General features: G+C 47.2%; 1 protein-coding gene across 5 annotated transcripts; it reads left to right on the plus strand.

The window, feature by feature from the left end:
* Positions 1–1,891: 1,891 nt before the first annotated feature.
* RPL7L1 (ribosomal protein L7 like 1) lies at positions 1,892–10,800 on the plus strand. Of its 5 annotated transcripts, none has more exons than XM_019029728.4 (8): positions 2,473–2,816; positions 3,728–3,833; positions 6,319–6,482; positions 6,726–6,809; positions 7,467–7,604; positions 8,843–8,952; positions 9,125–9,339; positions 10,027–10,800. In XM_019029728.4, the coding sequence occupies exons 1-7, from the start codon at positions 2,776–2,778 to the stop codon at positions 9,331–9,333; spliced, it is 852 nt and encodes a 283-aa protein (XP_018885273.1). In that variant the 5' UTR covers positions 2,473–2,775; the 3' UTR covers positions 9,334–9,339; positions 10,027–10,800. The 5 variants fall into 5 exon arrangements, with proteins under 5 accessions (XP_018885274.1, XP_018885273.1, XP_055245640.1 ...); XM_055389665.2 differs by having other exon boundaries at positions 2,495–2,816; positions 6,322–6,482; XM_019029729.4 differs by lacking the exon at positions 6,726–6,809 and having other exon boundaries at positions 1,892–2,816.
* The last annotated feature ends 444 nt before the right edge of the window (positions 10,801–11,244 follow it).

Below are 11,244 nucleotides of genomic sequence, written 5' to 3' on the forward strand. Positions count from 1 at the left end.
TGCTCAATGCTCAATAAACACATATTCAGTTAGTGAATAATTGTTTAAGAGGTGGGGCTCCTTTCTTTTTCCCTGTGTCAGTCTGGTGGAGTAAAGGCATTGGCGCTGAGAATAAGTATTCTCCTAGCACCATCTGCTGGCAGTAGAAAGCCATTCCTGAATCCTGGCCTCAATCCTATTCAGTCTTCGAGTACTGGTTTTTGGGGGGTTGTTTTGACACAGATTCTCGCTCTGTTGCCCAGGCTGGAGTGCAGTGGCATAATCTCGGCTCACTGCAACCTCCGCCTCCCAGGTTCAAGCAATTCTCGTGCCTCAGCCTCCCAAGTAGCTGACTACAGGCATGTGCCACCATGCCCGGCTAATTTTTGTATTTTTGGTAGAGACAGGGTTTTGCCATGTTGCCGAGGATGGTCTTGAACTCCTGAGCTCAAGTGATCTGCCCGCCTCGGCCTCCCAAAGTGCTGGGATTACAGGCGTGAGCCATCGGCGCCTGGCTGAAGTATTGTTAGCCCTAAAATTCCTCCTCCTTTTAATATTATTGGTACCACAGACTCTACCTTTTATCCATAGACAGGAAAAATCACAAACCATTTAACTTTTTGCTTTTTTGTTTACTATTTAGTGAATGTCTTACATTTTGGTGACCCTTGTGTTTTGCCTCTTTACAAAGACACATGGTGAGGTGCTGAAAGAGAATGAGCCTCCCTCTTTCAGCGTGTGACCTTGAATACTGGGTTGTCCTGACACTTATTCATCAGAAAGTGACCTGTGTCCATGGCACTCTTTCCGGTTGGACTAGTTACATGGCAACACGAGGCCTTTAGCTGCCACCAATATCAGTATCAATAGTGCCAAAATCGAGAAATTGGTGCTAGACCCTTAGGATCAGTGATTAGCAAGCAGTCATGATTCCTGCCCCTCCTAGTATCATGTGGAAGAAACATTAAAAATATAATAATGTCCTGAGAGAAATCAGACACTACTCTAGAGTCTTACTAGTCAGCCCATAGACCAGTAGCACCAGCGTCACTCTGAAGCCTGTTAAAAACGCAGAATATTGGCCAGGTGCGGTGGCTCACGCCTGTAATCCCAGCACTTTGGGAGGCCGAGGCGGGCGGATCACGAGGTCAGGAGATCGAGACCATCCTGGCTAACAAGGTGAAATCTCTACTAAAAATTCAAAAAATTAGCCAGGCGTGGTGGCGGGCGCCTGTAGTCCCAGCTACTCGGGAGGCTGAGGCAGGAGAATGGCGTGAACCCGGGAGGCGGAGCTTGCAGTGAGCCGAGATCGCGCCACTGCACTCCAGCCTGGGTGACAGAACGAGACGCCGTCTCAAAAAAAAAAAAAAAAAGCAGAATATCAGCTCCCCACCCGGCCTGCTGAATAAAAATCTGTATTTTAGTAAAATCTTCAGATGACTCCTATTCACTATTAATGCTTGAGAAGCGCTGCTCTGGAGGTTTCCAGAGATGATAAGACTTGTGTTGTTTTTCAGGATTTTTAATTTAAAAAAAAAATTTATTTCTTGTTTTTTTTGAGACAGTCTCGCTCCGTCGCCCAGGCTGGAGTGCAGTGGCACAAACTCGGCTCACGCAGCCTCCGCCTCCTGGGACTTCAGGCGCGAGCCACCACGCCCAGCTAATTTGTTGTATTTTTAGTAGAGACGGGGTTTCACCATCTTAGCCATGCTGGTCTCCAACTCCTGACCTCAAGTGATCCACCTGCCTTGGCCTCCCAAAGTGCTGGGATTACAGGTGAAAGCCACCGGGCCCGACCTACTGTTTTTCAGGATTTTATATAGACTGGGAGGGAAGAACGCATATTCCAGGCGATGAGAGCTGTATAAGGGTTTTATTTTTATTCTTTTTTTTTTTCTTTTTTTTTGAGACGGAGTCTTGCTCTGTCGCCCAGGCTGGTGGACAGTGGCGCGATCTCGGCTCACTGTAACCTCCGCCCAAGACGGGGTTTCGCCGTGTTGGCCAGGCTGATCTCGAACTCCTGACCTCAGGTGATCCTCCCGTCTCGGCCTCCCTCCCAAAGTGCTGGGATTACAGGCATGAGCCACCGCGCCCGGCCTGTGTAACGGTTTTAGACGGGTAGGAAGCATGTTGTAGTTTTCGGTCCAGCAGTAATAGTAACAAACATAGTGCTGACAGACACTGCTAAACGCTTTATCTAATCTCCTGTAATCCTCGTAACGCCATTAGGTAGACCTATTATTACTGTACACCCATTTTATGGGTAATGAAGCCGCAGTACAGAGGGGTTAAATAACGTGTTCAAGGACGCATCGACAGAGCCAAGCAGAAGGAATTGCAGCTACCTGCTTTACCACTCTAAGTCCTCAACAAACACTTCCACCTACATGTGAGAGCCAAAGCCATAGCCTCCAAGTTTTTCCACAGAGCGAAAAGGTTTCGCGGAGTTTGCCTGTCTTCCTCCCCAGAGACGCAGCAGAGCCGCGCCGGAAGTGCGGCGCAGTAGCTAGGAGCGGACGCCATAGGTGCATTGTGGGAAGCACTTTGGTGTCCACAGCCAAGCCGCTTGTGATGAAACTGTAACTTACAAGAAAAGGGCTGGGTTTTGAAAATAACACAGGCTCTAAAAACCCTAGAAGCGGTGCAACTTTTGGCAGGAATCGGGGTTAGCGGGACCTCAAGGGCTCACTGCGGCTAAGTGAACGCTGACTGGTCCTCCACTGTGAGCTAGAATAGACGTCTCTATGGTCAAGTAAACAGAGCGTGTGCTGTCTTCCCCATGTGGTGGGGTTGCGCATGATCAGTAGCTGCACCACTAGAAAGATGGCGGAGCAAGAGTGAGTGTTTGGGGCTTTGAATATCTGGAGTGGGGTCTTGAGTATCCGGTGCCATCCACGGTGTTTATGCCTCGGTGGCGGATTCCTGTGGGCTCTAGGAATAGAAAAGGCCACAGTTTACAAAGGGTGGGGGTGAGGAGTAGTAGCGCCGTGGCGGAGGAGGGAGGGGACCGCGGTCAAGTTCGGGTTATCTGGAGAGGCGAGGATTGACTTCAGGCAGCGGGCTGGAGTGCCACACTTGAATTCACGCAGCCTGAGAAGTATTAACTCTGCAGATAGGCCTGCCCCCGCCCCAACCCCATAGATTCGTCGCTGCTAGTGCTTATGAAGAACTGTGGCCGTGAAAATCCTGTTAACTTACACGAACCCAGAGGCTAAAGGGTTCATTATTTTCCGAGGCTTTGGGGATGAGTGACTATTAGGGGTGGATTTATGAGGCCTGGAGTCAGAAACCGCACGTTTCAGGGGAATCTTTCTTCAGATACTTGAGAACAGTAATGTTCCCTAAAGCCCAGGATATTGAATTGGTTTGGAAATCCATTGAATGTTCGTCTTTTTTGTTGTTGTTTTGTTTTGTTTTGTTTTGTTTTGTTTTGCTCTGTCCCCCAGGCTGGAGCGCAGTGTCGCGATCTCGGCTCGGTGCAACCTCCGCCTCCCGGGTTCAAGCGATTCTCCTGCCTCAGTCTCCCGAGTAGCTGGGATTACAGGCGTGCGCCACCACGCCCAGCTGATTTTTTACTTTTAGTAGAAACGGGGGTTTCACCATGTTGGTCAGGCTGGTCTCGAACTCCTGACCCCAGGTAATCCACCCACCTCGGCCTCCCAGAGTGCTGGGATTACAGGCTTGAACCACCGCGCAGGGCAAGTGTTCTTTTCTAAATGTTATCTCTGATCTCAATTTTCTGCATCAGGCAAAGAAAAATCCCTTTGGTTCCAGAAAATCTCCTGAAAAAGAGGAAGGCTTATCAAGCCCTCAAAGCCACCCAGGCAAAGCAGGCACTTTTGGCAAAGAAGGAGGTAATGGTGGGGAACCAAGAGAAAGTAATTAGAATTTGTATTTGGTGAGTTTTATCCCGCATGTGTTGGACTACATTTGGTATTGACGAGCTCCCCCCAACGGTTTGACAGACCAGGTATAGTTGTCTCTCAGTGTCCTTAAGGGGTTGGTTCCAGGACTCCCACAGATGCCTAAATCTCAAACTGCTGAAGTCCCTTATATAAAATGGTTGTAGTAGGCCGGGCGTGGTGGCTCATGCCTGTAATCCCAGCACTTTGGAAGGCCAAGGCGGGCGGATCACGAGGTCAGGAGATCGAGACCATCCTGGCTAACACGGTGAAACCCCGTCTCTACTAAAAATATGAAAAATTAGCCGGGCATGGTGGCAGGCTCTTGTAGTCCTAGCTACTCGGGAGGCTGAGGCAGGAGAATGGTGTGAACTCGGGAGGTGGAGGTTGCAGTGAGCCAAGATCGTGCCACTGCACTCCAGCCTGGGCGACAGAGCGAGACTCTCTTTCAAAAAATAAATAAATAAATAAGTGGTTGTAGTATTTGCATATAATCTATACTTCTTCCGCCTATGTAGTTTAAATCCTCTCTGGATTGCTTAATAGCTTTATTTATTTATTTATTTTGAGGCAAGAGTCTCACTCTGTTGCCTAGAGTGGAGTGCAGTGGCACAATCTCGACTCACTGCAACCTCTGCCTACTGGGCTCAAGCAATTCTCGTGCCTCAGCCAACCAAGTAGCTAGGATTACAGGCATGCGCCACCACACCTGGCTAATTTTTTTTTTAATTTAATTTAATTTTGTTTTGTTTTTTGAGACAGAGTCTCACTCTGTCACCCAGGCTGGAGTGCAGTGATGCGATCTTGGCTTATCACAACCTCCGCCTCCCGGGTTCAAGCGATTCTCCTGCCTTAGCCTCCCAAGTAGCTGGGATTACAAGGATGTGCCACCATGCCCTGCTAATTTTTGTATTTTTAGTAGAGACCGGGTTTCACCATGTTGGCCAGGCTGGTCTCCAACTCATGGACTCAAGTGATCTGCCCACCTCGGCCTCCCAAAGTGCTGCGATTACTGATGTTAGCCACCCCACCCGGCCACCGGCTGATTTTTGTATTTTTAGTAGAAATGTTTTGACATGTTGGCCATGCTGGTCTCAAACTCCCGGCCTCAAGTGTTCACCCACCGGCCTTCCAAAGTGCTGGGATTACAGGCCTGAGCCACCCTGCCTGGCCTGGATTACTGATAGCTAATACAGTGTACATAATGTATTTTTTAAATTTGTAGTACTTTTTACTGTTATTTTTCATTTTTTCCCCTGAATTTTTTTTTTTTTTTTTTTTTTTTAAAGAGTGAGGTCAGCTGGGCTCACATCTGTAATCCCAACACTTTGGGAGGCTGAGGCGGGCAGATTACTTGAGGTCAGGAGTTCAAGACCAGCCTGGCCAACATGGTGAAACCCCATCTCTACTAAAAATATAAAAAATTAGACGGGCACTGTGGCATGCGCCTGTAATCCTAGCTAATCAGGGGGCTGAGGCAGGAGAATTGCTTGAACCCGAGAGGTGGAGGTTGCAGTGAGCCGAGATTATGCCACTGCACTCCAGCCTGGGTGACAGAGCAAAACCCTGTCTCAAAAAAAAAAAAAAAAAAAAAGTGGGGTCTTTGGCCAGGTGTGGTAGCTCATGCCTGTTATCCCAGCACTTTGGGAGGCTGAGGCAGGTGGATCTCCTGAAGTCAGGAGTTTGAGACCAACCTGGCCAACAAGGTGACCCTGTCTCTACTAAAAATACAAAAATTAGCCAGGTATGGTGGCGCATGCCTGTAATCCCAGCTACTTGGGAGGCTGAGGCAGGAAAATTGCTTGAACCCAAGCGGCAGAGGTTGCAGTGAGCCGAGATCACATCACTGCACTCCAGCCTGGGCGACAGAGCGAGACCCCATCTCAAAAAAAAAAAAAAAGAAAAAGGAGTGAGGTCTTGTGTTACCCAGGCTAGAGTGCAGTGGCAGGATCATAGCTCATTGCAGCCTTGAATTCCTGGGTTCAAGAGAACCTCCCGCCTCAGCCTCCTAAGTAGCTGGGATTACAGGGTGAGCTACTGTATGTGCTCCTCCAAAGTATTTTCCATCTGGGGTTGGTTGAATCGCAGATGCAGAGCACCAAGTGTATATGGTTTATGTCTTCGTTTAGCAAATATTTAACACCTGCAGGCAAATGCTGGCGCTGAGTTTAAGGAAACTTGTTAGTAAACATTGATTAATATGTAAACTAATTTTTTGTTCGTTAATTATTTTTCCCAATAATTCCCAAGTTTCCTCAACTCCACCTTTACTTTGGTTTCTCATTTTTCCTTTATATGAAAATAGAGAATGTTGCTTTGCTTCGCATTGTGGAATACGGGGAAATAAGCTATATCAGTTGTCACTCATGAATTACTGTTCTAAAAGTAAAAATGTATGGAGGCACAAGATGATGATAATGGTGTGTCTTCTCTGTAGCAGAAGAAAGGAAAAGGGCTCAGGTTTAAGCGACTGGAATCATTCCTACATGATTCCTGGCGGCAGAAACGTGACAAGGTGCGTCTCAGACGACTAGAAGTGAAACCTCATGCCTTGGAATTGCCAGATAAACATTCCTTGGCCTTTGTTGTACGCATCGAAAGGTAAGGAACTGGTGTCTTTCTAATTGCATGAGGCTGGGGCAAAGTGTTGCTTAAGCTTTAGACCCCTTTCTAGGGAGATAATAGGCCCCAAGCCACTCAGGCAAATCGTGCTAGGATGTCAGGGTTGAGCACAATTTAGTCTGCAATATTTGGAAGACCTTAGACAGATAGGCTTGAAAATAAGTGCTATGAGGGTAAAGTGCTCACTAGGGAGAGGGGTTGAGGACACCCTCTCTAAAGCAGGAACTTCAACCTGAGACCTGAAAGATGTGAAAGGCGTTCACCAGTGTTGGGAGACTTTCCAGGCATACGTGCTGAAGTCCTGAGGTAGGGAAAGCAAAGCATCATTCTAGGAACTGAAACAAGGCTGAGTGGATGAAGCATATTCAGTGAAGGGGAGACATTTCTCCTCATTTAGTGGAACTTTCCCAACCCCCTGCCCACCCCATGTACAACTCTACTTCTTGCTGTTTCCCCTACCCAATCACCCAAACCAGAAACCTGTGGCTTTTGCATGTTTATGAGCTCTGTCCTTCTACCACTGCTCATATTTTTCCTGAACTATTAACCTTCCTCCTGGATTTCCTTGCCTCTAGTGTCATACTGTGATCTGTCCCATACACTGCCCTTGGTGATTGTCAGAAAGAAATCTGGTCTGGTCTCTTCTGCTTAAAATCTTCAGTAGCTTTTACTGCCCATAGAAGCACATCCAGCTTCCTTAGCTGGACATGTGTAGACCTACATACCACCACTCCCCCTACCCCTGAAACACACACAAGTTCAATTTCTATAGCATTCCAGGCATTGCTCCACATCATGAAAAGGATCTGTTTTCATAACCGCCTCCCACTAAACTGAGCTCTTTAAGGCATAGTCTCTGTGTCTTATTCCAGATTACCCAGTGTAGTGACCTCGCATGTTATGCTTGCTGGACTGACATAAACTGGAGGGAGTCTGTCTGACTTCTGTTGCTGTTCATTTCAGGATTGATGGCGTGAGCTTACTGGTGCAGAGAACCATTGCAAGACTTCGCCTAAAGAAAATTTTCAGTGGTGTCTTTGTAAAAGTCACCCCCCAGAATCTAAAAATGCTGCGTATAGTGGAACCTTATGTGACCTGGGGGTAAGTAAGGTTTTCCATGTGAATTCACATTAGATTTCTATTTGAGCGTGTCAGGGTGCACCGGGTGTTGCTCTCCAGGGCTCATGTTGCTGTAGAAGGGACATTTTGCTGTGACCACAGTCAACCTGAAATCAGTGGGTAGCTGTAATAACCATGGGACACAGGGTAGGGAGGGGTCTGAACAGTACCATAGTAGGGCTGGTTCAGTCATAGGCTAAGGCTGGGTCAAGGAAAGCTTGGTTCTTGAAAGTGTTAAAGCAGAGCTAAAGGCAGTGCATGTGTAAGAGTAGTATTCCTGGCTGGACACACTGGCTCATGCCTGTAATCCCAATACTTTGGGAGGCGGAGGCAGGTGGATCACACGGTCAGGAGTGGATCACAGGGTCAGGAGATTGAGACCATCCTGGCCAACATGGTGAAACCCCTGTCTCTACTAAAATACAAAAAAAATTAGCCAGGCATGGTGGTGTGTGCCTGTAGTCCCAGCTACTTGGGAGGCTGAGGCAGGAGAATCACTTGAATCCATGAGGCGGAGGTTGCAGTGAGCTGAGATTGTGCCACTGCAATCCACTCTGTCTCAAAAAAAAAAAAAAAAAAAAAAAAAGGCCAGACACGGTGGATCACAAGGTCAGGAGATCGAGACCATCCTGGCTAACATGGTGAAACCCCGTCTCTACTAAAAATACAAAAAAAAATTAGCCTGGCACCTGTAGTCCCAGCTACTTGGGAGGCTGAGGCAGGAGAATGGCATGAACCTGGGAGGCGGAGCTTGCAGTGAGGCGAGATCGCGCCACTGCACTCCAGCCTGGGAGACTGAGCAAGACTCCGTCTCAAAAAAAAAAAAAAAGTAGTATTCCTCAAACATTGAAACCCAACAAAAACTTGGATTTTATTTCCAACTCTTGCACCATCTTGAGTAGAGGATCACCTAAGGCCAGAGTCCTAGCCCCTAAGGTAAGCTAGGACATGGTTTCTATTTTGTTTTTGTTGGCAATATTTGCCCTGGTGAACATTTACATCCATAAATTTAAATTTCTAATTATGTAAGTGGGGTCACTTCGGTTCTTTATTGGGAGTATTTCCAAGCATTTCAGCTGGAATGTGATTGCAGAACACTTGCTCGTTGGGAGAAGTGAGTGTGGGAGAACCTCTCCAACCTCTCCTCAGCCAGGCTGCAGGACTGGTATGTAGTGTGCCAGGTGCTGGTGAAAACCGTGCTTTATTTTCCTACTACGTAGATTTCCAAATCTGAAGTCTGTCCGAGAACTCATTTTGAAACGTGGACAAGCCAAGGTCAAGAATAAGACCATTCCTCTGACAGACAACACAGTGATTGAGGAGCACCTGGGTGAGTGCTACAGCTTAGGGGTCAGCTGGGGCAGAAAGCCAGGGTCTTTGAAGCTTTGATGTGAGATTCAGGTTGTATTCTTCTTGGGGTCCCAAGAGTCCGCCAGAGTGGCCAGCTTAGTATATGCCGGATACATGTTAAATAAAGGAATCTGTGCTTTTGTGTTTCTTAGGGAAGTTTGGCGTCATTTGCTTGGAAGACCTCATTCATGAAATTGCCTTCCCAGGGAAGCATTTCCAGGAGATCTCATGGTTCTTGCGCCCTTTCCACCTCTCAGTGGCCCGTCATGCTACCAAAAATAGAGTGGGCTTCCTCAAGGAGATGGGCACACCTGGCTATCGGGGTGAACGCATCAATCAGCTCATCCGTCAGCTGAACTAGACCCAGGTGAGGCAGGGCTGAAAACTGCCCTTGGGTTGACTTTTGATAGGCCATGCCTTGCCACTTTACAAGTTCTTTTTGCATTTACTAGTATTTAAGAGTAACCTTGAGATTGGGAGGAAAGAGGAGGCTGGTACAAATAGATGGAGACCTGCTGGGATCAGTGAATGCCTGATTAGGACATGGGGCTATGCATAGCCTAAGAGTTATAGGCTTAAAGATGTCGAGTAACTAAAAACTGTATTGCTGGCCGGGCGCGGTGGCTCACGCCTGTAATCCGAGCACTTTGGGAGGCCAAGGCGGGCAGACCATGAGATCAGGAGATTGAGACCATCCTGGCCAACATGGTGAAACCCTGTCTCTACTAAAAATACAAAAATGAGCTGGGTGTGGTGGCGCGTGCCTGTAGTCCCAGCTACTCGAGAGGCTAAGGCAGGAAAATCGCTTGAACCCTGGAGGCAGAGATTGCAGTGAGCCAAGATTGCGCCAGTGCACTCCAGCTGGGCGACAGAGCGAGACTCCATCTCGAAAAAAAAAAAAAAAAACTATTGCTGCAGTCATTCAGATGGAAATGGGGAAAGAATAATATTAATAACTGATTTCAAAAAGGACTTGAAGATGTGAATCATGTATTTTGCTGAAGAAATCTTAACTCTTTGAAATTACTTTTTATTGCTGTTGTTATACTCTTAGGTGCCAAACTGCGGTAAATTTTTTATCAGTGAAGTGGAAGCATGTGTTTTGTTGTTTTGGGAATTTTTATCAAGTATCTTCAGAGAAGATTATTTCCTGCTTTATCTTCAAAAACTGGAAAGGAAGGGTCAAAGAAAAGACAGTAGCTGGTCGGTCGTGGTGGCTCATGCCTGTAATCCCAACACTTTGGGAGGCTGAGGCGGGCAGATCACCTGAGGTTGGGAGTTCGAGACCAGCCTGACCAACATGGAGAAATGCCGTCTCTTCTAAAAATACAAAAATTAGCCGGGCATGGTGGCACGTGCCTGTAATCCCAGCTACTCAGGAGGCTGAGGCAGGAGAATCGCTTGAACCTGGGAGGTGGAAGTTGCAGTGAGCTGAGATCACGCCATTGCACTCCAGCCTGGGCAACAAGCGAAACTCTGTCTCAAAAAAAAGAAAAGACAGTAGCTTATGTTCATGTCAAGCACCTCTCATCACAGTCTAGTTCCAAGGAAGAATTCCAGCGTTTTCTACATTGGGTGCTGCGTCATCTGAAATCGGCACATTCCATGGAGGAAGGAGTCCTGCTTTGTTGAATGTATCCTAGGGTTTAATGTTGGTAAATGAGTCACTCTAGCATTTGTAGAAGGCTCCCTGAGACTCCTGCAGCAGTCAACCAAGCCCAAGGACATAGTTGAATCTGGAGAGTCCTGGGGCCTTGTTTTGAAAAAGACTTGAAATGCACATAGGAAGAAAGGCATAAAAATAAATGTTCACTTGTCTCTGCTGTGAGTATGTGTTCCAACTTTTCAGTGATGGCTTTGAGAATTCTCAAACTTGACCGGCTCTAAGTGTATCTGGTGGCTTTTGTATCATAACCTGAAACTGGCTTAGTACTTTTTCCTAAAAGCTCAGGATTTGAGAATGAGGACCCCTTCACCAGGAAAACATGTATACACTCAAAATTTTGCTTGCAGTTGTAGGGTGTTTAGACCCTTCTCAGATACCTGTGCATCTTATGGGTTTTGTTTTTCTCTTTGAGACAGTCTCATCCTGTTGCCCAGGCTGGAGTGCAGTGGCATGATCTCGGCTCATTGCAGCCTCCACCTTCTGGGTTCAAGTGATTCTGCCTCAGCCCCTTGATCAGCTGGGATTACATGCATGTACTACCACACCCAGCTAATTTTTGTATTTTTAATAGAGATGGAGACAGAGTTTCACCATGTTGGCCAGGCT

The sequence above is a fragment of the Gorilla gorilla genome, chromosome 5 (assembly GCF_029281585.2).
Source record: "Gorilla gorilla gorilla isolate KB3781 chromosome 5, NHGRI_mGorGor1-v2.1_pri, whole genome shotgun sequence".
NCBI classification, from domain to species: domain Eukaryota; kingdom Metazoa; phylum Chordata; class Mammalia; order Primates; family Hominidae; genus Gorilla; species Gorilla gorilla.

Excerpts from the sequence above, each read along its gene's own strand:
- RPL7L1 (XM_019029728.4), top strand. The coding sequence starts at position 2,776 with ATGATCAGTAGCTGCACCACTAGAAAGATGGCGGAGCAAGA. Across the intron at positions 2,817-3,727 it reads AGAAAGATGGCGGAGCAAGA|GCAAAGAAAAATCCCTTTGG; the intron begins GTGAGTGTTTGG and ends TTTCTGCATCAG. Across the intron at positions 8,953-9,124 it reads AGTGATTGAGGAGCACCTGG|GGAAGTTTGGCGTCATTTGC; the intron begins GTGAGTGCTACA and ends TGTGTTTCTTAG.